The sequence below is a fragment of the Colobus angolensis genome, unplaced genomic scaffold (assembly GCF_000951035.1).
Source record: "Colobus angolensis palliatus isolate OR3802 unplaced genomic scaffold, Cang.pa_1.0 Scaffold300, whole genome shotgun sequence".
Lineage (NCBI taxonomy): Eukaryota > Metazoa > Chordata > Mammalia > Primates > Cercopithecidae > Colobus > Colobus angolensis.
The window spans coordinates 446,992-466,844 of NW_012116267.1; the positions used below are offsets into that span (position 1 = coordinate 446,992).

At 43.9% G+C, this 19,853-nt stretch overlaps 2 protein-coding genes across 4 annotated transcripts in view; one reads left to right on the forward strand and one right to left on the reverse strand.

Annotated features, from left to right (window-relative positions):
- The first annotated feature begins 2,119 nt into the window (after positions 1–2,119).
- The window catches only part of SETD4 (SET domain containing 4), a 45,894-nt gene continuing 28,160 nt past the window's right edge, over positions 2,120–19,853 (forward strand). Inside the window, exon 1 of the mRNA XM_011950021.1 lies at positions 2,120–2,206. The gene's annotated coding sequence lies outside the window, so the exon portion shown is untranslated. The remainder of the gene's footprint in view (positions 2,207–19,853) is intronic.
- On the reverse strand, positions 8,726–12,025 carry LOC105517486 (carbonyl reductase [NADPH] 1). Of its 3 annotated transcripts, none has more exons than XM_011950022.1 (3): positions 11,470–12,025; positions 10,829–10,936; positions 8,726–9,446 (listed from the first exon to the last, which is right to left on the reverse strand). In XM_011950022.1, the coding sequence occupies exons 1-3, from the start codon at positions 11,756–11,758 to the stop codon at positions 9,010–9,012; spliced, it is 834 nt and encodes a 277-aa protein (XP_011805412.1). In that variant the 5' UTR covers positions 11,759–12,025; the 3' UTR covers positions 8,726–9,009. The 3 variants fall into 3 exon arrangements, with proteins under 3 accessions (XP_011805412.1, XP_011805414.1, XP_011805413.1); XM_011950024.1 differs by having other exon boundaries at positions 8,726–9,718; XM_011950023.1 differs by having other exon boundaries at positions 8,726–9,442; positions 10,825–10,936.

Genomic DNA, 19,853 nt, shown 5'->3' on the forward strand with positions numbered 1-19,853 from the left:
CAGGATGGTCTCGATCTCCTGACCTCGTGATCCGCCCATCTCGGCCTCCCAAAGTGCTGGGATTACAGGCTTGAGCCACCGCGCCCGGCCCAGATCTCTATAATATTAAAGGTCATAGAAAAGACTGTAGGATGGAAGTTTAACGTTCTCTAAGATGGTGCCTGTTCTGCCTTGAGAAGGCAGTAGTATGTCTAGAATGACTCTTTTTAACCCACTGTCAATCCAGTCCTGTGAATTTCTTAGGCAAGGAGACCTCTGGCTTTAATTACACTCCCTAGTTCTCTGTCGGTCTCTGAACCAAGGCACGTAGGGTTTTTTGAGCCACTTTTTGGGCCTTCTTTAAAGTGTGAAATAGGTATGCCTGAAGATAGAATAAAGCAGCACGGAATTGTTCCTCAAAGGTTAAGATTTAGGGTTTTAAATTGAAGCTCATATTTTCTTTTCTTTTCTCTTTTTGTTGAGACAATGTCTTGCTCTGTTGCCCAGGCTGGAGTGCAGGGGCATGATCATAGCTCACCGCAGCCTTAAACTCCCAGGCTCAAGGGATCCTCCTGTCTCAACCTCCCCAGCAGTTGGGACTACATGTATGTGCCACTATGGTAAGCTAATTTTTTAATTTTTTTGTAGAGATGGGATCTCACTATATTGCCCAGGCTGGTCTTGAACTGCTGGCCTCAAGCAATCCTCCTGTCCTGGCCTCCCAGAGTGCAGGGAATATGGGCATGAGTCACCATGCCTGGCTTCTTTATCTTGAATTAAGAGATTTGAAGACTTTTTTTTTTTTTTTTTTTAATGAAGGGAAATCAATGGGCCAAAGGGACCCAGAGAAATATCAGGAACTTTCCTGATAGTTGGCATCAGCTTATTGGGTTGGCAAGTCTCTGTCTGATTTGTGGGCAGTAGCCAATTAGCTTTTGTAACATAAATCCACTATCAGTCACTGGACGCCACCCAACGTTCCATTGTTGGCCAAAATACCCCATAATGTTGTATAACTGTCCTACAGCTTTGACACAAGTCAACACAAGTCTATTCCAGTACCAGGCAGTGAGATGTAGACATCAGCACATAGTTCCATAGTCAAGGAGACTAAGCATAAGTAGAAACCTTCCTTAAAGCATCTGTGTAAGAGAAGAATCTTCCACTTGTACAGTTAGTCCCACATCAGTTGGTTACTTACTAAACTCTATTAGTAAGTGTGGTTGAAGTGCTAATTTCTATGAAAGGATACCCAAGTTTCATTTTAACCGAGACAGAAAATTCCCATTTTTTTGCATGACCTTATAAAGAGTACTCAGTTTTTGGCCATCTGGCTTGTTATAGTATTTGCCATTTACACAACCGATTCACTACAAGGGATCGGTACTAATGGAAACTGGGAAATGCCCAAAGGGATGTTGTATCAGTCCATTCTCTCACTGCTATAAAGCAATTCCTGAGACTGGGTAACTTCCAAAGAAAAGAAGTTCAATTGGCTCACAGTTCCACAGGCTATACAGGAAGCATGGCTGGGGAGGCCTCAGGACATTTACAATCCTGGCGGAAGGCAGAGGGTAAGCAGGTACAACTTACATGGCTAGAGTAGAAGGAAGAGAGAAAGGGAGGAGGGGCCGCACACTTTTAAACAGCCAGATCTCATGAGAACTCTATCACGAGACAACACTGGGGGGATGGTGCTAACCCATTCATGAGAACCCGCCCCCATGATCCAATCACTCCCACGAGGACCCACCTCCAGCACTGGGAGGATTATGGACATGAGATTTGGGTGGGGACATAGCAAAACATACCAAATGTGGACATACTTCCAATGGTTGGTTAAATTAGGTTTAAGCCATGGAGCCACAAGGAGATAACAAGTAGCTATTTGCAATCCAGAATCTTAAACCAGCAGAGAAAGGGGGGGGGGAACAAAGGTAAATAAGGAATAAAGGTAAATAAAAACAAAAGTATGTAAGGAACAAAAACGTGAAGACACGTACAGCAGTCAGTTGTTCTAGGCATTTGAGATCTCGTTCTAATGTCTTGGGAGGTGAACCAGGTTGACTATTTTCAGTGAGAAGCAAAAATTGTGCAGCTGGAGGGCCCACTATGTTAAAGGAGGCTCCAGGGGTAAGGCGACAGAGGGCTTCAGGCACACAGCTGCTACTGCTACTGCTGCTCTGAGACGAGGTGGATGGGTCTTTGCTGCTGGATCAAGAAAAAGGCTGTCATAGGTTTTTGCTTCTAGGCTCCAGAGAACTGGATAAAACTTGGAAGGCGGTCTGTATGAATGAGCAGAGAGGTTTATGTTAGGTAAGGCCAGAGTGGGAAGTTGTTGGAGGGTTAATTTCAGTCACAGGATATCTGCTTACGTTGGGATTTTGGTTTCTCTTTCCTAGGGCCACCATAACACATCCGGGCAGGCGTGGTGGCTCATGCCTGTCATCCCAGCAGTCTGAGAGGCCAAGGCAGGTGGATCACTTGAGGTCAGGAGTTGGAGACCAGCCTGGCCAACATGGTGAAACCCTGTCTCTACAAAAATACAAAAATTAGCCGGGCGTGGTGGTGCGTGTCCGTAGTCCCAGCTGCTCCTGAACTTGGACCCGGGAGGCAGAGGTTTCAGTGAGCCGAGATCGCATCACTGCACTCCAGCCTGGGCAACAGAGCAAGACTTTGTCTCAAAAAACAAAACAAAATGAAACAGATAACCCCAAACTTGGTGACTTACAACAGAGATTTACTCTCACGGTTCTGGAGGCCAGAAGTGGGCAATCAAGCTGTGAGTATAGGCACGTTCCCTCCAAAGTCTCTAGAGGGAAATCTTTTCTTGACTCTTCCAGCTTTTTGTGGGCTGCAGGCTTTCCTTGGCTTGGGTCTTTGGCCACATCCCTCCAATCAACCTGTCTTCATATGCCTGCCTTGTCTCTCTCTGTTTTGTAAAAAGACACTTGTCATTGATTTAGGGCCTACCCAGATCATCCAGGATAAGCTCAGCTTGAAATCCTGAATTACATTTGCAAAAATCTTTCTTCCAAAGAAAATATTCATAGATTCTGACGCATGGACATATCTTCCTGGCAGCCCGTCTTCAATCTATTACTGTTCCCCAAAATGGGAATTATGGCATAGATGACGTAAAGTTATAGAATTGTGATTACAAGTTAGGGGCTGACTTTCTGCAATAGCTAGTGTGACCCTAAATCTCCTTTGTTGTCTTTTAGTGTCAGGACTGGGCAGTTCTGAATGGCAAATCCTTGTGAGGGATGGACTTCCTGGGATAGTCCATATCCTAAGAAATGTACCTTGTTCTGCCAAAATTATACGTCACAGGGTATAGACACCTTCTCACCTATGTTGGGATTATGGAGATCCGAGTAAGTAGCCCAGCTAATGGAAGGCATGGATTCTGACTCCGTGTCATGAGCAACTCCTCTTTCCCTTATACCTCCGTGTGCTCCACCAGATGCTACTTTGTTTGCAGCCAACATGCCCAGTACTGTTTATCTGAGACTAACACCTTGTACACATTAGAAGTGGTATTGAGACCTGTGTGTACAGAGATGTCAATTCTCTGAATTGTTCCAGCCTGAAGGTGCCTCATGGTTGCAGGCCAGCATAGCTGGTTTGAGGCTGTTTAGCAGAACTAAGTTCTGCGTTCCAGAGCTGCAACTCCGGAGGGGCTGAATGTTCCAGAAAGTTTATAATGCCCTGACTCCCGGGTCTACCCTCTCCACGACCTGTGTATTGTGTCATGCCAAGACACATTCCTCTTTTGATCCTAGCTGAGCCAAGCAATGCTTTGCAGGGCTAAGAAGTCTGCCTCCCTGAAAGCAAAACTGGATGGTGATGGGTCAGTAGGGGGCCTGAGACAGGTGACAGTTGAATTAAAACGATTTTGGGAGAATCCCAAAGGGAGGAAAACATGTGCCAAGTAATTTTCTTGGTTGTGCACCCATCACCCACTGCAAAATGCAGATGTTTGCTTTATCTTAAGATGCAACGAAATTATTTACACACTAACTGCTTTAGTTAGCAGTTAGATCCCCTTTCTTGCTTAATAGAAACTGAAACTTAAGAATCAGAGAAAAAAGATGTCCTGTAATTAGACTTCCAGGCATGGGCAGGCAATCTCTGTGTGGTTCCTAGTACGCCCTCAAATGGGAGAGAATGTTTTTGAAACTCCTACTATGCTGTAAGCCATTTATTAGAATGTTTTCTCTAATTGTTATATAACCCCTGTTTGCTAAAAGTATCTACATTTTTGTTTTATCCAAAGTCACAGTTAATATGTAAAATACATGGCATCTCCCCATGAGACGTGTACCCATAAAACAAAGGAATTGCCAAAGGTGTGTCAATGTATGGACGGTCAGTTGGACTCCTTCATTCATCTTCTTCACTGTAACCCACGCGTTTGATCTGAGTGTGCTTGATTAGTGACTCCGAGATTAGCAGAGAGCTACTGTCTCATCATGACTCCGCTTTACTCAAGCAGATCTGGCCGAACTGCCTGTGCCCTGCCACCCTGAGTCCACTTTCTCTATCAAAGTCAAGTCAATAGCTGGGCACCTGCTGGGTGTGGTTTCCTTTATGCCCCAACCAATATTTCTTTCTTTCCAGAGAGTATTTGATATTTCACTTTACAGACATAGAGCTATTCAGGTTTTCCATTGCTTCTTCAGTGAGTTGAATGTTTTTCTAAATATTAATAAATGTGTACATTTTATGTAAGTTGTTACTTCCAATGATATGAGGTTGTTAGTAATACGCTCTTATCTTTTTTGTTTGTTTTGTTTTTTAGACAGAGTCTTACTCTGTTGACCAGGCTGGAGTGCAGTGGCATGATCTTGGCTCACTGCAACCTCTGCTTTCCGGATTCAAGCGATTCTCCTGCCTCAGCTTCCAGAGTAGCTGGGATTACAGGTGTCCGCCACCATGCCTGGCTAGTTTTTGTATTTTTAGTAGAGACGGGGTTTCACCCTGTTGGCCAGGCTAGACTTGAACTCCTGAGTTCAGGTGATCCACCCACCTCGGCTTCCCAAAGTGCTGGGATTTTAGGTGTGAGTCACTGTGCCCAACCCCTTATTATCTTTTTATTAATCATAATGATGCTATTTCTCATTCCTGACATTGGTAATCTGTGTCTTTCATTTTTTTTTTTTTTTCTTTTTCTGATCTGTCTGGCTAGAGGTTTAGCACTTTTTTTTTTTTTTCCTCAAGGAACTGGCTTTTGGCTTCATTGATTTTTTTTTTTTTTTTACCTTTATTGCTTTCTTCTGATTATATTGATTTTTGTTCTGATCTTTATTTCCTTTCATCTGCTCATTTGGGGTTTCATTTGCTCTTATTCTAGTTTCTTACTAGAAATTAGAGGTCATTGTTTGAGATAGGTCTTTTTTTTTTGAGACGTAGTTTGGCTCTTGTTGGCCAGGCTGGAGTGCAATGGCATGATCTTGGCTCACAGCAACCTCTGCCTCTCGGGTTCAAGGGATTCTCCTGCCTCAGCCTCCCTAGTAGCTGGGGCTACAGGCACGTGCCACCACACCCAGCTAATTTTTGTATTTTTAGTAGAGACGGGGTTTCAGCATGCCACCATGCCCGGCTAATTTTGTATTTTTAGTAGAGATGGGGTTTCTCTGTATTGGTCAGGCTGGTCTCGAACTCCCGACCTCAGGTGATCCGCCCGCCTCGGCCTCCCAAAGTGCTGGAATTACAGGCGTGAGCTACCACGCCCGGCTGAGATAGTTCTTTTCTAGTGTAGGTGTTAAGTAGTATAAATTTCCCTCTAAGTACTGCTTTAGTGCCATCCCACAAACATTGATATGTTGTTTTCAGTTTCATTCAGTTCAAAATAATTTTGAATTTAACTATCAGTATCTGTTTAAAAAATTTTTATTTTTATTTTTCTTAACTTTTGATATCTTTTTGACTAAGGGTGTTTGAAAGTGTATTTTTTTGGTTTCCAACTATTTGGGGATTTTCTGGCTATCTTGCTATTGATTTCTAAATTAATTCCAGTGTGGTCAGAGAAAATACTTTGTGTGACTCAACTCCTTAGTTTTAAAAGCTGGGACAGATATTAAAGCATGTTTTTATGCAATGGTAACCTCAGAGAGGTGAATTTGGTGAAGGAAAGAAAGGGAATAATTACAAGAACAAAATGTTTGGGAGGGCGATAGTGGACGAACCAGGACTCAGGTGGGAGCGCTGCCTGGGAAGCGGTGTGCCTCTTCTTGTAACGGAAAGCGGGGCATGGTGTGCTGTCTGGTTAGAGGTATGTTGAACGACTCTCAGGGGCACCTATTTCTTTTTTAGGGAACAATTTGAGGACATCCTCTCGCATGATTAGTCTGGGAGATATGCGGAAAGAATAATCATTTTACAGCATAGGAGAGTGAATTTATTAGGGGAAAAGACAGTATTGGCTAGAATTGCTGTCCGTTTGGGACTGGGGTAGAAACATAAAAGAGCACAGTCAGCCTCTTGTTTCCTTTCTCCCCAGCGTCATCATCTGTTAAGAGCTGCTAGAGCGGGCTGGCATGGTTATTAATCTTGGGGATGGGTGTTGTGCCAGACTCACGCAAGAGTGAAGGGTGTTTGCAAGGCAAGACTCGTAGCATCGAGCTGTGGCCCTGTTCATTCTTGCAACTCTTTCTAAATTGTAGGTAACAGAGGTGCAAGTGCTGTCCTGTCTAGTGGTGATTGAATTGACCTCCCCCTCCCTGTGAAAACACCAATGTTGCCGTCATTTGCAATTCAGCTCAACATTTGTTGATTCCATATAATCTGTGTGCTTTTAGCTTTTCCTTTGAACCAGTTATAACATTTCCCTGGTTCCCTCGTAAGTAAAATACATTTTTTGAATATTACTTTTATATCTGTATGACAGTCATGATTTTACCTTTTTTCTGAAAATGTTATTTTAGCACCATGTACCTATTACCTGGCATAAGAAATCCTTAGCAATAAAGACGGAACCACGTGTGGTCCTCCTCCCCTCACCCCCAGAGGTAAGCAGGTACTTGAATTTGGAACAATGCTTTCTCTAAATCTCTTAAAGAAGCTAGGTGTTATTTGTAAGGTATTAAGGGAAAAATATCTTTGCAATACAGGTATACATTTCTAAAGTAGCACTTGAGAATACCAGTCTTGCTGTAGTAGATGTGGTTGTTTTCTGGTGTCTGTTTATAAAAACTAGGAAGAAATGAACAGCCTTACTGAAAGGTGAAACTTGTTAAAGTAAACCTCACTTTTAACATAAGGGACTAGGCTGGGGGCGGTGGCTCTTGTCAGTAATCTCAATACTTTGGGAGGCTGAGTCAGGCAGATCACTTGAGGCCAGGAGTTTGAGACCAGCTTGGCCAATATGGTGAAACCCTGTCTCTACTAAAAATACAAAAGTTAGCCAGGGGTGGTGGCGTGCACCTGTAATCCCAGCCAGTCAGGAGGCTGAGGCAGGAGAATCACTTGAACCTGGGAGGCAGAAGTTGCGCTGAGCTGAGATTGAGACCCTGTCTCAAAAAATAATTAATTAATTAATTAATTAATAAAATAAGGTACTCTTCTGAAGCAGTTTGGAGAATAAAAAAAAGAAGACAAAATAAGGGGTCTCTCCTTCTTTTCACGGGTGATCGCTTTTTGTTTCTCTAAGCCTTAATTCTCACTGGTGAAGTGTGAGATCACAACAGTGTGATTCTGTGGAAGAAAGAGAATGGCGTGGGCACTTACTGGGTGTTAGACAGTAAACACACACTTCTCATTACCAGCAGGGACGGTGTCAGGCCCATTTACAGGAACTAATGACAGCAGGGGCTGTTCTCAACACTATTTTTTTTTTTTTTTTTTTGAGATGAAGTCCCGCTCTGTCACCCAGGCTGGAGTGCAGTGGTGCTATCTCGGCCCACTGCAACCTCCGCCCCCTGGGTTCAAGCGATTCTCCTGCCTCAGCCTCCCAAGTAGCTGGGATTATAAGCGCCCACCATCACACCCGGCTAATTTGTTCTCAACACTTTATCTCAATACATATAATCCTATAACTGTCATCCCAATTTGATAGTTGAGGAAACAGAGACAAAGCAAGATACAGTATTCTGCCTGAGGTCAGGAACTCAGAGGGCAGAGCTAGGAGTGTCCACTCCCAACCCCCAGGTTTTGAAAGCTTTCAACAAACAGAAAAGTTGCAAGAATAGAATAACAGATACCCATACGCTCACCAAAGTTCAACAATGTGCACATTTTGTCACATTTGCCTTATCTGGTCATCAGTCTGTATATGCTGTGCTGAAACACATTTATGTTGTACACCTCATGACACTTCATCTCTACATAAATAACATTCCTATGGAGATCTGATAGGTCCCTCATCAGCTCGGTATTTCATGCAAGTGCACACTCACGTTTCACACATTGCAACTAGCTGTTTTTCCCCAACGACTCTGGCTTTTTAAAGAGACCAAGTCAGCTGCCTTTGCCTTTGTGGTACTGTCCATGTTTTCCTAGAGGCTGGGAAGGGCCAGAGCCAGCTATGTTCACAGGCTTACATGCTGTCAGCTTGTGTTACATAACGTGGATATGGGGAGTTCCAATGCATTGTTTGACCTACAACATTGAAAATACTGACTAACTGGCTCTCTATTTACTCTCTGAGTTTGCTCACCGAGTTGTACTGTCCCTTCCCTTGACCTTTTAGGTTGATTGTACTTGAGACAAAGATTATTTAGTATCTAAACAATCTGTACAAATGGACACTTATAAAGAACCATTTATTCATCTGTTGATTTTCATTCATTATTTTCATCAATTACAATTTTTCCTCTCCCTGCATCAGAGGAAATCACAAAAGACCTGACAGATTTAGGTAGTCAACTGAGGGTGTAGGCTGCTCAATTAGTAGTGTATTAGTGAGTACTAATTGATAAGAGATCTTTTTTTTCTTATATAAGGATATTTATGACTTTGTAAGTGCCCTTTAGACTAACTCAGGACAGGGTACAAAATGGGGCCCATGGATGGAGCTGTGAACCCAGCTCACCACTGTTCAACTCTCTTCTCCGTAACAAATTGTCCATGGGGACCCTCAGCATCCGGGGGCAAAAGGGCCAAGTACACAGGGGTCTCTGCTCCTTCTTCTGGGCTCTTGGTGGCACTGGGTCCTGCCATGTCGGTTCTCACCCACCCCGGGCAGCAGGCATTCAGGAGGATCTTGTCCCCTTTCCTCTGCTCACTCAGTTTCCTGGCATGGATCCTGGAGAGAACGGTGACGCCAATCTTCGTCACTCCGTAGGCGCTGCTGGGCCAGCCCTCCTTCTGGTGCACTCCCTTCTTGGTATCCTCCACAAACTTGTTCATGAGCCCCACCAGCTCCTCCTCGGTGATGGTCTCACTGCGGAACTTCTGTTGCAGCTCTGGGCTGCAGTTTTTAAGGGCTCTGAGACTCATCGTGCTAGATATGTTCACCACTCTCCCTAAGATACACCACAAAGCATTATGTAGAAAGGTGTGCAACAATCCTGTAGAAAGGTGAATGCCAAATTTGCAGGGATTTTGAAGCAGAAAATTTTCGTATGAGAGACAGTTACTGGTATGAGTTCTAAGAGGAATATGCATAGCAAGTGTGGTGGTAGTTGCATAAAGAACTTCATTCCTGCCTTCAAATTTTGGCTGAGTAGAGTCAGGTGAGATTTGGAAGAGCTGCCCTTTGAGGTCCTGGTGAACCAGAGCCTTAGAAGTAGCACAACTTCATAGGATGACAGGACAGGGAAACAGGATAAAAGCTGAGAGTAACCCGTACATGCAAGTACCCAACTCGAAGCCACACATTTAAATTTTTCTAAAAGTAGCTGCTTATTGCTGCTTTATTTCATGGGTGGGTTCATCTCCTGTCTCATTACTTAGGGTAACCATCACAGCAGTTTACAACCAAAGAAATGTGATAGTCATATCCAGCACCTTGAGCACATTGAAGGGGAGTTAAAATGGGCCCGAAGTTAAGTAGCGGCAGATTATGGACATCTCTGTGTATCATGCTAAGGGCTTGGACTTTCCTCCTGAAGGATTTTTGGGAGCGACATGACCATGCAGACCGCATGCAGGATGCTGGGAAAGGAAAAGACTCAAGACCAGAGGTGCCTTGTGAGGGTTTGCAGTTGTCCAGAGGGACGGGTGAGGGCCTGCTGTAAAGCCGGAGAGATGGATTCAGGAGGAACTCAGTGGGCACAACTCCTAGGACCTAGTAAGTGATTCTAAGGGGTGGGGCATGGTGACCTGCATGATCCTGGTGGGTAGGTGGTGGGCTCTGTGTCCCAGACAACTTAGGGAAAAGGACAGGGATCCTCTGGAAATATCTTAGATTGCAGTGAAAGGCATCAGGAAGAGATGGAAAGGCGGCAAGACAACTATGTGGTCGGGAGCTTAAGGAGTGTTCCAGACAGGTGACAGGTATTAGAAGGGCCTAATGAACTGGTGGTAGTATAAGGCTCCACCAGCCTGAATAACATCTCTCTGAAAGAGCAGAGAAAGGGTACAGGATGGACTCCCATGTGGAGGGGCATGGGGCAAAGAAAGAGCATCTCTCAGGAGACGTTTGAGCTAAGACCTGAAGGATAAGAGAGTCAACCAGGTGTGCAAAGACCAGTGGGATGGGGAGGACGAATGGCCACGAGAGTGGGAGAAGTGAGGACAAAGTCCTGAGGCAAAATGGCGCCTATCAGCTGGCAGGAGACAAAGCACAGAGGTCAGTGCACATGCAGCATGGAGAGGAAGCAGGAGCCTGTAGGAGAAATCCCAGACAAGCAGGGGCCAGAGTCAAGCCCCAAAGAGAAGGTGCGCTGTTTCCCATCAGACTCACCTTGGGGTTTTATTAGAGGGAGTAATTCTGTGCACACATCTCGGGTACCAAAGAAGTTTGTTTTCATCGTCACTTCCGCTTGAATATGAAAGGGTGTGGGATCAGCAACTTTTAGGAGAAAAAGAGAACATAGTTAACACATTGTACCCACGGGGTAAAATTCTATAGAATGATACTAAAAATAAAAAATTAGTGCCTTCTGTCTAAAGGCTGTGTCTGGTTACAGTATTGTGCCAATCTCTTGGTTTGATAACGTTCTAGTATTTTTGTAAGATGGTACCATTGGGGGAAAGAGGATGAAGGGTGCACACACTGGATCTTGGCATAACCATTTTTTCTTTTTGCAATTTATAGTTTATTTTAAAATCAGTTCAAAATTCATTCAATGGCCTTAAAGCTCAATTCAGAAAAACTGCAGAAAATCTGAAAGAGATCCCCAAAAGTCCGAGCCAGGGAAACACAAAGTTCCCTTTGACTGGAAAACTCCCTTTCTCTAAGGTTTCTGCACTCCCTGCATCTCCCAGCTCCTCCCTCTCCTCCCTAGGGAGCCCTTCTGGACCCCGCAGCCACTAGGAGCCCCAGTGCAGCGCTTCTTCGACAGGAGCAGCCCACGTCGGGGAGGACACGTCCCCTCCCCGTACCCTTGAAGGCGATGCCCGCGTTGTTGACCAGCACGTCCAGGCCCCCGTACTCCTTGAGCAGGAAGTCGCGCAGGGTGCGGATGCTCTGCAGGTCGTCGATGTCCAGCTGGTGGAAACGCGGGCTCAGGCCCTCCGCCTGCAGCTGCTGCACGGCTGCCTGGCCCCGCGCCACGTCCCGCGCCGTGAGCACCACATCCCCCGAGAACAGCCGGCACAAGTCGCGCACGATGGCCAAGCCGATGCCCTTGTTGCCTCCAGTCACCAGCGCTACACGGATGCCGGACTTCATGGCTGAACGGGACGCGCGGGACACCTGCGTGAAGAACAGACCTGGCTCAGACCCTGGAGATGAGCGGCGTGTATCCCAGAGACTGCGCGAATCTGGCGGGCGTGGGGCGCGCACCCGTAGGTTACACGCCCGGCCGCTGATCTCGCAGGCGCAGGCGCAGGCGCTAGAGGCGGAGCGGGGAGGGGCGGGGCGGGGCGGAACCACCCCTCCCCCTCCCCACGAGAACTTCGCGGGGGTGCAGAGCGGGCGGAGAGCCAGCTGGCCTGACTTTGCAGAAACTGCTGGCTGAAGAGCGAGGCCTCGGGCGGAGAGCCAGCTGGCCTGACTTTGCAGAACCTGCTGGCTGAAGAGCGAGGCCTCGGGCGGAGAGCCAGCTGGCCTGACTTTGCAGAACCTGCTGGCTGAAGAGCGAGGCCTCGGGCGGAGAGCCAGCTGGCCTGACTTTGCAGAACCTGCTGGCTGAAGAGCGAGGACAGACTCTAGCTGCTGGCTGCCGGCTGCCCACATGGCAGTGAAGAACCATTCGTAGTGGCCATGTGCCACTGCTTGTCCTTGGTTCTCTGAGGGGTTTCTTCCTATTCCCCCAGCTGTTCAATCATTCCTTGTTGTGTTTGAAGAAATAGTACATTTGCATGTGTGTTTTTATTTTTTTTCCTGGTGTTGTAAAAAATATATATACTGCAGGAACTGCAGTCTTTGGAGCTAGAGTTGCAGAAGAAACTGGAAGGAAATGACAGGGTATCACGTTTTTGTTGATTTCCCCGCTAAGTATATGAAAACAAAGCTACTGACTTAGCCAGATTTTCCAATAATGGTGGGAAACATTCACTAAAGCTTTACAAGGTTACTTCTCTGGGCATTTGCAGGGCCATCAGTTTACCTGTGCATAGGTGTAGGAGGTTTCACAACCATATTTTACACTGAAAATAACACTCCAGGATGTACCTTTTAATCCCCATCTTAAAATGAAGAAACAGGGATCTATCCTGAGAGTTTATAATTTAGTTCAGTGGTGGGAAACAGAGAAATGCCAGGGGTTCAGTCTAGGTCCGGTGGTTCACAGCACAGAAAGCCAGTCACTGAGACCCCATTATTGTCAGGGAAGAAGGCATTATTTGGGTGCTACAGCCTATGGGGGGAGAGCAGTCTCAAATCCATCTTCTCAACTGATTAAAATTAGATATAGCAGGGAAGAAATGTAACTGCGTGTGCAAAAACAGCAGGATTTGGGGAGAGATGAGGAGGAGGAGTGGATCAACAGGCATCAGTTAGGAAATTGTTGCAGGTGAGGGGTCTGGCATCTGATTGTCCAGATGTGGTGATCCGATAAGTTTCAGTTCCTAGGTGCTACCTGGGAGGTCTGATGGCTAGTTTCCTGAGAAAGGAACTCAGATAAGGCAAATGTAAATTTCTCAAGTTTTTAGGCTGGGAGAGTCAATTTGTTTTTAAATGAGACCAGGCCAGGTGCGGTGGCTCACGCCTGTAATCCCAGCACTTTGAGAGGTTGAGGCAGGTGGATCATAAGGTCGGGAGCTCAAGACCAGCCTGGCCAACATGGTGAAACCCCATCTCTACTAAAAAAAAAAAAAATACAAAAATTAGTTGGGTGTGGTGGCAGGTGCCTGTAATCCCAGCTACTTGGGAGGCTGAAGAAGAGACTTGCTTGCTTGAACCCCAGAGGCAGAGGTTGCAGTGAGCCGAGATTACGCCACTGCACTCCAGTCTGGGCAACAGAGTGAGACTCTGTCTCAAAAAAAAAAAAAAAAAAAAGGGACCATAAACATCCGTCCTATGGGACAATTGCATGGTTTCAAAATGAGTGTTCTTCCTTCCTACTTACAAGGGAATCGGGAATAAGGTCAAGTTTAATTTCTGTGCTGTCTCACAAGTGACCATTTAAACATGAATTCAAATTAAGCAATATTTGTAATTGTTTTTTCGTTGCACTAGCCACATCTCCAGTGCTCAATATTTGCATGTGTTAGTGGTCACTGTATTGGGCAGTATAGATTTAGGATATTTCCATCCCTGCAGAAAGGTCTGTTGAACAGCACTGCTTTAAATAGATTGCAATTACATTGCAATTTCAAGGTAGGATTCCAATCAGTTGCTTTAAAGCAAGTTAGTAATCAAGGAAAGACCCTTGCTTTTTTTCAACTGAAATTTTTGTTGAGCTAATTATAGGTTCATATGCAGTTGTAAGAAATAATACAGAGATTCCTTACCCTTTACTCAGTTTCACTCAATAGTAACATATTGCAGTAGTACAGCATCACAGTGAAGATATTGACAACAGAGCAGTCCACCAATCATACTCAGATTTCCCCAGTTTGATGTGTACTTCGTATATGTATTTAGTCCTATATAATTTTATCAAATGTTGGCTTGTGTATCCAACACTACAGTTAAATGAGTATGTTTCCATTAGCACAAAGAACCCTCCTGTTGCACTTTTGTCACCAAACATACCTCTCTGTTACTCCCCAAACCAACTCTATTTCATGGCACCCACTAATCTGTTCACCATTTCTACAAGTTTATTGTTTCAAAAATGTTACATAGATGGAGTCATACAGTTCGTAGTCTTTTGTTTTGTTTTTTCCACTCAGGATAATTCAGAGCTCTGTTTTGGATTGTCTTTCCTATCCCAGGGTGTGCGTATTGGGTCTGTCATTGGCTGGGTTCTTTCCACTTCACTAGTTACTGTCTTCTGTAGCTGGTGTGAGTCAGTGTTAGAGTGGGATGGATTAAATTTATTAAGAGGGCCAGTCAGCAATAGCACATGGTGTACAAGGAACTTTGGACAGGGTGAGGGTCCTGCTGTTTCAAAAGGCATATCCTATGAGGGCCATGAATCATGAGTTTGAGTCTGATTTGTTTATTTTTTAGGACTGGTACCAACATAAGAATTGACAGGTACATTGGGCAGAATGCTCTGGAAAATATATAAAATACGTATTAACAAGAATTTACTGTATGATAAAGGTGGCCTTAACAACTAGTGAGGGAAATAATTATTCCAAAATTGGCACTGGGGAAAGGGCATAATGAGTGGAAAGAAAAAAGATCCCTTACAATATGCACTAAATTTCTGAAGAGAGAGAGAGAAACAGTGATTTATAAATGCATCCATAAAACAACTAAAAGAAAACAAAAGTAAAATTTTTCTTTTCAATAGGGGAAAATGCTTTATTTTATAAGCATAAAAATAGGGGAAGAATCATAAATATCTGATGGGGTTGACTATGGGAAACTTTTTGAAAATTTGTTTTTGAAAAGCACAATTTAAAGCCTGTGAATTAAGCTCTACTTGGATGATTTTGTATTGTTTTCTCTGTTACATCTGGGTCTTGATTCTGGTGCTGTATGTGAGGAGCCTCCAGTATGTAGCACCTTGTCTGGATTCTGAACAATTTAAGAAATAAAACAGAAATTTAAAGATGGAGTTTCCAGATCTCTGCTATTACTGCTATTGGCTAAGTTGGAAGACATGCCTTAGTTGTGAGAATCAAAAGTCTGAGACTATATTGGCTGCTATATAGATCAAGAATTTTATAATACCAATTAACCTGTGGAATGAATTCATATCTTTACTACCCACCTTTTTTTCTTTTTAATAGAACGCTTCATGAATTTGCATGTCATCCTTCTGCAGGCACCATGCTAATCTTGTCTGTATCATTCCAGTTTTAGTATATGTGCTGCCCAAATGAGACTACCCACTAGTTTAAAGCAATTAAAGAACACAGTTCCCAGTCACAAAAAAGAATGGAATCATTTCCTTTGCAGCAACATGGATGTAGCTGGAGGCTATTGTGCTAGGTGAATTGACGCAGACACAGAAAACCAAATAATGCAAGTTCTCACTTATAAGTGGGAGCTAAACCTTTGAGTACACAGGGACACGAAGAACGGAACAATAACCCTGGGGATTCCAAAAGGGGGAGGAAGTGGGTAAGGATTGAAAAACGACCTATTGGGTACTATGTTTTCTACTTGGGATCATTAGATGCCCAAACCTCAGCATCAGGCAATATACTGATGTAACAAACCTGCATGTGTACCCCCTGAATCTAAAAACAAAAACAAAAACAAAATACCCTAAAACACAGTTCCATGGTATATATTAAAAGAAAAGATGTTGGAAAATAATATTCTTAAATTACGAATTGTGAGGTTCTCCGGGTTGTTCCTTTGATTATTTATCCTCACGGAGCTCTGCTTGACACTGACTGTGTTCCTCTTCCATTTTATGTTTGTTTAGGATATTCAATAAGCCTTTCTAAAGGGGTAGACCATAGACTTTGAGACCTGGAATCTGTGGCTTAGGTGCTTAGTAGTCATGTAACTCAAGCAATTTTCTGCATTCTGTGAAAGACAAAGCCAGACACTAAGGTAGTAAGAACAGATGTTAGTCAATAATGAACTGCTGTAATAGAAAGAGGGTCCAGTGTAAATGAACTTTCATTTGTACAGAGGCGACTGTGCCTTTTAAAGGGAGAATGAAGGATCAGGAAGTGGGAGGAATTAGGGAAATGACAAATTACCAAGGATTGCTCAGTGGAAATGTTGGTTAGGCCAGCTGTGTCTGTTAGCTGGCAATTAGCAAAGTTGGGATTCTACTCTCCCACTACAAAGACGGAAAGACAGGGGCCCTATCATTTCTGATGATTACATTTCAGAGGAATGGCTTTCAGGTCTGAGGAAGACATTCTTTTTCCTTTTTGAGACGGAGTTTCTCACTTCTCTCTCAGGCTGGAGTGCAACGGTGCAATCTTGGCTCACTGCAACCTCTGCCTCCCAGGTTCAAGAGATTCTCCTGCCTCAGCCTCTCCAGTAGCTGGGACTACAAGCATGTGCTACCACACCTGGCTAACTTTTTGTATATTTAGTAGAGAAAGGGTTTCACCATGTTGGCCAGGCTGGTCTCGAACTCCTGACTTCAGGTGATCTGCCCGCCTTGGCCTCCCAAAGTGCTGGGATTATTACAGGCGTGAGCCACCTCACCCGGCCAAAAAAACACTCCTGAGTGGGACATACATCTCAAAGGGTCAGAGGAAGAATTCACAGCTGTAAGCCATTTTCAGTAAATGCTTTAAGAAAGGGCAGTCAGGGACCTGTTGTCAGAAGTTGGTTATTACAAATACCATTTTTTTTTGGCAGCTTAAACGTTCTCAGTAAGGGACTAGAGTCACACTAGGTGTTAGGGTCATCCTAGCCATAGTCTTGAACTGTGTGTGTGTATTTTTTTTTTAATTTTTATTTTTTAGAAAGAAAAACAAAAACAACTCACAAGGTATAAAGTTAGAAAAGGAGATGGAGACTTTATTTCTTCTAAAGGGGTACAACCTGCAAGGTAGCCATCCTGGAGGCTGGGGAGCTGACTCTAGCAGCAACTCAGAGACGGGCACTTTGAAGGGGGAGGCTTTGAGGCAGGAGCTTTAGACTGCACAGGTTGGCTAAACTTACACATTCAACAGGTTACATGAGGGGCTATGAATATTCATGAAGGTGGACCTGATACATGCATATTGAAGAAACATGCATATAACATACGACTCATGTATATTCAGTTTGGGATGGTGACTTGACATTTAAGTGTATTACGATTAGGTCCTATCTGTCAAAAGTCTTTCAGGACATCAAGGCACGCAAGTACACAGCCTCTGTAAACCAGAACTAGTCCATTCCATAGTCCACGATCTTCTTTTCGGGAGAAAGTTGTTGAAATCGGTCTCTTGTCTAATCAAAGCTGTAGTTACACAAACTCTTTTGTGTAAGAGTTAGAGAAAGAGGAAAGAAGCAAAAAAACGTTGGCAGTTAGAGACAGGTTTACTTTAGATGGCCTATTTTGGTCAGGAGCCCTTTCTCTTACTGACTAAGAGTATACATTGGTTTTAGGGTGAGGGGGCTTATCACAGCTTGGAATGTTTGTGTGTGTGGAGAAGTTTATGGCGGGGTTGGAATCCCGCCATAAGGGGAGGAGGGGAGGTTATCTTGAGGCAGACATCTTTCTGGCTTGGAGGTGGGTTATCTCGGGGCCAGCATCTTCCCGGCCTGGAGGGGGCTTTATCTAGGGGCTAGCATGTCTCTGGTCAGGAAGGAGTTTGGACCGTTTCTGGTCGGAGATGTTACTTGTGATTTATGGTCATGCTGTCCTTAGCCATTCGGCTGATGCCCTTTGGATTTAGGTGGTTTTTTATTAAGGTGAACTTTAGAATGAGGGGCTTGTCCAAGATGACGATGCTCCTGCTCTGTCAATCCAGACCCTATAGTTATAAAAAGGAGGAGGGACAGCATTTTCTTTCCAGCTACTTCCTGCTGATGAGGGTACAGAGAGTTTTCTGGTCTTGGGTTGACTGTAGGAGCAATGCCGTCTATAGATGTTTTTGGGTAGTTGTTTGTGAAATAGCCATGATCCTGTCAGTTAAAAATCTTTGAAAAAGGTTAATTAGGCAGGGTAAGAACATTAGTCCCAGGCGTATTATTAGAAGAGGGCCCAGGAATGGAATGACCCATGCTACCATTTTGTCCCAAACCAAGCATTTAGTTGGTTGTTTTGGTACTTCCTTTTTAGCCCTTTCCTTAATAATCATCAATCAAAATGCTACAGTAATTGAGATTTTCTGTCCGATATTCCATCCTGAGAGTGCTACAGTATATAGTCCTACTGCAAATAGTAGAGTAAAGCAATTTCCACAAGGGTGGCATAGTAAGTACTTTCCATTAAAAAGTTTTCACACTTGACTTAAAAGGAGAGATAGGAATGACAAAAACTATTTGGTGAGGTAGGGATGAGACTCAGTAAGGTGGGTAGTTCTTGATTACTTACCTTTTTTCATCTTTTTTTTTTTTTTTTTTTTTAGATGGAGCTTTGCTCTTGTCACCCAGACTGCAATGCAATGGTGCAGTCTTGGCTCACTGCAACCTCCACCTCCTGAGTTTAAGTGATTATCCTGCCTCAGCCTCCCAAGTAGCTGGGACTACAGGTGCACACCACCACACCTGGCTAATTTTTGTATTTTTAGTAGAGACGGGATTTCACCATATTGGCCAGGCTGGTCTCGAACTCCTGACCTTGTGATCTGCCTGCTTCGGCCTCCCATAGTGCTGGGATTACAGGCATGAGCCACCACACCCAGCCTAGTTACTTATCTTTTATGATTTTCAGCATAAGATTTCCTATTTATTTACATTAATATTTAAGCTTTTTTTTGGGCTCTCAGGTTGCTTCCTTAGCTTTCCAGGCTTTGACTTGCCTGTGATGTATTTAGGAGTTGATTGCTGTAACAGATACCCTCTTAATTACCCTGGGTTCCATGGACTCACTAGACTTGGTGGGAAGGATTCCAGGAACCCTTAGTTATTAGTTGTCAGCACCAGCAGTGAAGAGATTTTCTCCTGTCATGGTTGGGGGGCTTAGAGGCAGCATATGCTGAAACATCTAGTTTTCAGCTTCTAGGGCTTTAAGAAAGCACAGCTTGTTTTGGAATCTTGTAGCCAGAACAATTAGAATTTAATTTAAATGAAGAAAATAACAAAAATTGAAAAACATTAGGCAATACTAGAATTTAATGACAGGTGTGCTATAGTTTTTGAAACATAATTTTCTTTCTCCAGTTTCCCGTTTTTATTAAAAGACAAATCATGGTAGGCCTGGTTTGCTTTATTATACTTGGCTTAATTATTTGCATACAGTGCAGCAAGAATAATTATTTGTTACACAGGCCTTTTAAATTAGCTTTGATGGAACTTTGTTCTGTAGAGGGAATCTGAGGTGAGACCTTTTTAAAGGCATGCCCAGTCATGGATTTGTACCATCAAATACCTATGAGTTGGCGAATTTCTCTCTTCTTGAGGTCCCAAGATAACTTGGGGTTCCTGGCCTGCTAGAAAGTGACATTCTTTACTTGCCACAGATCAGAAACCCTGTACAGGAACTTTGTACACAGAATATGAGGCCAGTTTCCAAGGGCTTTATTGGCTTCATAAGTTAAGTTTGATTCCTCAAAGGAAAGCACACCATTCCAGTCAAAGCCTAGTTTTTCCAATTGTGTCCTGTTACAAAAGAAAACAGATTCTTTTTTTTTTTTTT

Excerpts from the sequence above, each read along its gene's own strand:
- LOC105517486 (XM_011950022.1), bottom strand. The coding sequence starts at position 11,758 with ATGAAGTCCGGCATCCGTGTAGCGCTGGTGACTGGAGGCAACAAGGGC. Across the intron at positions 10,937-11,469 it reads CGCGGGCATCGCCTTCAAGG|TTGCTGATCCCACACCCTTT; the intron begins GTACGGGGAGGG and ends TTCTCCTAAAAG. Across the intron at positions 9,447-10,828 it reads CCCTCTAATAAAACCCCAAG|GGAGAGTGGTGAACATATCT; the intron begins GTGAGTCTGATG and ends GGTGTATCTTAG.